This window comes from Metopolophium dirhodum, chromosome 9 (assembly GCF_019925205.1).
Source record: "Metopolophium dirhodum isolate CAU chromosome 9, ASM1992520v1, whole genome shotgun sequence".
NCBI lineage: Eukaryota > Metazoa > Arthropoda > Insecta > Hemiptera > Aphididae > Metopolophium > Metopolophium dirhodum.
In genome coordinates, this window is record NC_083568.1 from 6,288,687 (window position 1) to 6,292,606 (window position 3,920).

General features: G+C 30.2%; 1 protein-coding gene across 1 annotated transcript; it reads left to right on the forward strand.

Moving 5' to 3' along the window:
- Positions 1 to 1,006: 1,006 nt before the first annotated feature.
- Positions 1,007 to 2,108, forward strand: LOC132952247 (cuticle protein 7-like). Its single transcript, XM_061024479.1, has 2 exons — positions 1,007 to 1,114; positions 1,578 to 2,108. The coding sequence occupies exons 1-2, from the start codon at positions 1,103 to 1,105 to the stop codon at positions 1,962 to 1,964; spliced, it is 399 nt and encodes a 132-aa protein (XP_060880462.1). The 5' UTR covers positions 1,007 to 1,102; the 3' UTR covers positions 1,965 to 2,108.
- Positions 2,109 to 3,920: the final 1,812 nt, after the last annotated feature.

A 3,920-nucleotide genomic window follows, 5' to 3' on the forward strand; every position in this document is an offset into this window, starting at 1 on the left:
ACTTTTATTATAATATACAGTGTATATACCTACCTATTTTACTTAACATCATTATTATTTATTTAAACTATATACATTGCATTTAATAATTTAACAAATATTAATCTTTCATATCAAATAGGTACAATTTTAAAGTCACATAATATTATGCCTATATCTAATCTACTAAAATATATTTGTTTACAAAATTTATTTTATCGAGAAAAATAACAGAAATACTTTACGTGTTATTATATTATTGGGTGGTTTTTATTTTTATTTTTTTCAACTGTCAGTTGAACTAGTTAAATTCATAGAAAATTAATAAGTCACTTGTTAAGTTAAAATTTTAAGTTAAAAATGTTTAACTTAACTTAAACTTTTTAACTAGTCATTGCCCGCCTTTGATTATACCGTTCTTTTCTATAACTGAAAAACAGGTATCCCATATCTTATACGATATACATCTATGTCTATGTATAAGATATATAGCATATACATTTTTTTAAATAAAACTTCCGGTCTAGGTTCTCATAGATAAACCTACTTTCTATAGTTGATGATAATTTCTAGAAAATAGAAAAATGCTACAATTATTTAACATCATTTGTAATATAATATTACAAACTGTAAAATATCATACTTCAATAAATTTGGCAAGCATAATTTTGATTCAACCAAAAATCAAAATATCAACGAATTATGATAATATGCACTACCTATATTATTATATTATATACCACAAGTCGTAACATATAATATTATGATATTGCAATATATAATAACATGTGTATAATGCACTCATTTTTCGTAACAATATTTTTAAATCGAAAGCGTATAATTAATTGTGTAATAATATTTACATTAATAAAATATATGAAGATGAGCATTTCGTGTATAATTATCATTATTTTTTTTTTAATGAGTTGATGAAACTCGATCCATTTCTTAGTTAATTGATCTAGGTGCGAACAATCTAATATAGTAGGGACTTGTACAGTTTTACAGTATAAATACCAAAACCAGAGTTTCAATCATCATCAGTGTACCTACTCATTTTTTAGTGAAAACAAATCTCGTTTTATAAAAGTGTATACGTACCTATACCTGCCACACAATCAAAATGGCTACAAAGGTAAGATTATAATATGATATATCTACTTAAACTTTGCTTATTTTAAACAAATACATTAGTTTCAACTACTATAGTAGTTATAATATGTAAAACTATTTTATTTATTATTCATATATTTTAATAATATTTGAGAAAATATACCACAAGAAAGTACCTATAGTACAAACGCTCTTAGTTTTACAGTCAATATTATAATAATTTTAATAAACGAATACCTTAAATAAACACATTTTGTACAAAACTAGGGAAATATCGCATCGACTACAATAATATATAGGTGTACTTTATGATATAATTTTGATTACATTGGAAATTCTGGTTTTGCCTTTCGACGCTTAGTAATTTCAAACAAAAAAATTGCCTTTAGTGTTAAACCGCGTAGTAATTATTCTACACTCGTGTCTATATCACAATACTATTTATTGACAGCTTGATAAAACTAATTTATCGTCGTACATTCCAGTTGATTATGTTTGTCGCTTTGTTCGGGCACTTGGCCTTTGCGTATCCACCCACCGAGTACAAAAGTTACGACGCCGACCACTACGATCACGCTCCGAAGCCATATCATTTCGAGTACGGTGTGAAAGATCTTCACACACACGACATCAAGAGCCAACACGAGGTGAGCGACGGTCACGGTAACGTCAAAGGATCGTACCGCCTCGTGGAACCCGACGGTTCCACCCGCGTGGTCGAGTATACCGCTGACCACGAACACGGTTTCAACGCCGTCGTCAAGAAGATCGACGCACCCCATCACCACAGCGAGTACTCAGACACCACAGACTACCATCATCACGAGTCACTTCACCCATACGAACAATCGTCGTACAACAAGTTTTACTGAAATTTGAAGAAGAAAAAAACCACCTGTTATACCGGAAAACGTGTTACCGGACAGCCGCGTGGTCGATGCCACGGATTGTTTGCTATGCACGTCATGTACATTTTTTTTATCGAATAAAACATTCGCCATTGTTATGCTATAGAACACGATGTTGTACTTTATTATCCATACTGCACGCTAACCAACAACCACACACTATGCGCGCAGAAAAGTGTAACCGTTTGCAGGATATCGAATTGATAGATACATTAAGGCGGTAAACTCAAAAGAGTCATCTTGCAAAATAATTATAGTATTGTTTGATTAGGTCAAGGAAAGACGAGGGAAGTAAAAAAAAAAACAAACAAAATAATATGTTGGCGTAATATTATTATAATAGTATGTATACCAATATGCAAATAAATAATAATATATAATATTATATTTAATAATATTTCGCTCGGGTAGAAATGATGTACTTTTTAATAATAACCTAACGAGGATAAAATATAGAAAAAAAAACACGTAGATACACGAGTTTAATGAGCCTATCAATTTATTATAATTTGATTGTTCTCTGTTACGTCGGGTCTATAATTGCCTATACGTTACGCCGTACAACACAACAATATTATTTATTATTATTTTATCTATCTAGGTACTTACAATTATTAATTATGACCACAATTTAATAATTTTATTAATTTACTGTACGTTTTTATAAATTGTTTTTTGTTGTTTGTCCATTAGCCTCAATATATGATTTTGAAAATCATAAAAATGTCAATCTAAAAAATTATCAAATTAAACTTTATGAGCACTTCAAGATTGCCTTCAATTAATTGAAGCAATTAATATTTTCCTTTGCTAAACGGTTTTCACAAACAATTTATGGACGACACATCCATAAAGGACTTCTGTTCAATATAATTTCCAAATACTACACAATATAGTGTGAAGTTAATATTAAATAATAACTTATTAAGTATTGACAATGATTTATTGTCGTCATATTATATTCGTATACCAAAAAAAAAAAATTCAACATTTTACGAAATAAGATACTGCGATGGAATCTAATAAAAATATAAAATTGAATTCGTTCGGTTTAGTGTTAAATACTACTTTTTATTGTCCTATTTATGTGATCGAAAGTAATGGGGGGTAAAAACACATATAAATTCAAAGAGCGTTACTGCAATCAATCGAGTTTTCGGATGGCGCGTCTATTAATGTTATAAACTGTGAGTCGAACAATAAACTGCTTTTTTTATTATTCTCACAACGAAATTAATTAATTACTCGTAAACGTTCGAGTGTAAAACGTTTGAAAATAGTATCAGGTCGAGAAAACATAATATCATGGCAGAGCTACCCATATAATACATAAAAACATAATAATCTTCAAACATAATAATCTTCAAACATAATATTATTTTCTATCGACTTCGAATTATTGAAAACAGGAGAGGGAGTGAAAAAAATTAATATCAATTTATATGCGCCTCGGGTTCTATCCGGCAAAACATCACACGCGCATAAATTGTTTGACGGTTGTAATACTTGGCACTAGCTACAGTTACAGTCGTTTAATAATATAGCGTATGGCAATATACTACTATTTTCTATTATTAAAATACGGCCATTAGTATTCCAGCATTTCGATCGAGTTTGCTGCGTACCATTAAAATATGTAATATTTAAAACGAAACCGTTCGTATATTGTTCCATCGATGGGTCATTCGCGTCGAATAAAAGACACGCGAGACGTGTGCCTATAGTGCGGTGGAAGACACAAGCGCCAAAATGAGAAGAAAAAAAGTTGTATCGTCATTTTTGCACCTTTGGCTCTTCTGTCATATTGTGTCGGGTATAACAGGTATACATAATATAATACTAGATTGGCGCTTATGTCCTACACTTTTTGGGCGCAAATAATATGTCATTTTTGTACCTTTGGCACTTATGTCATAAAGC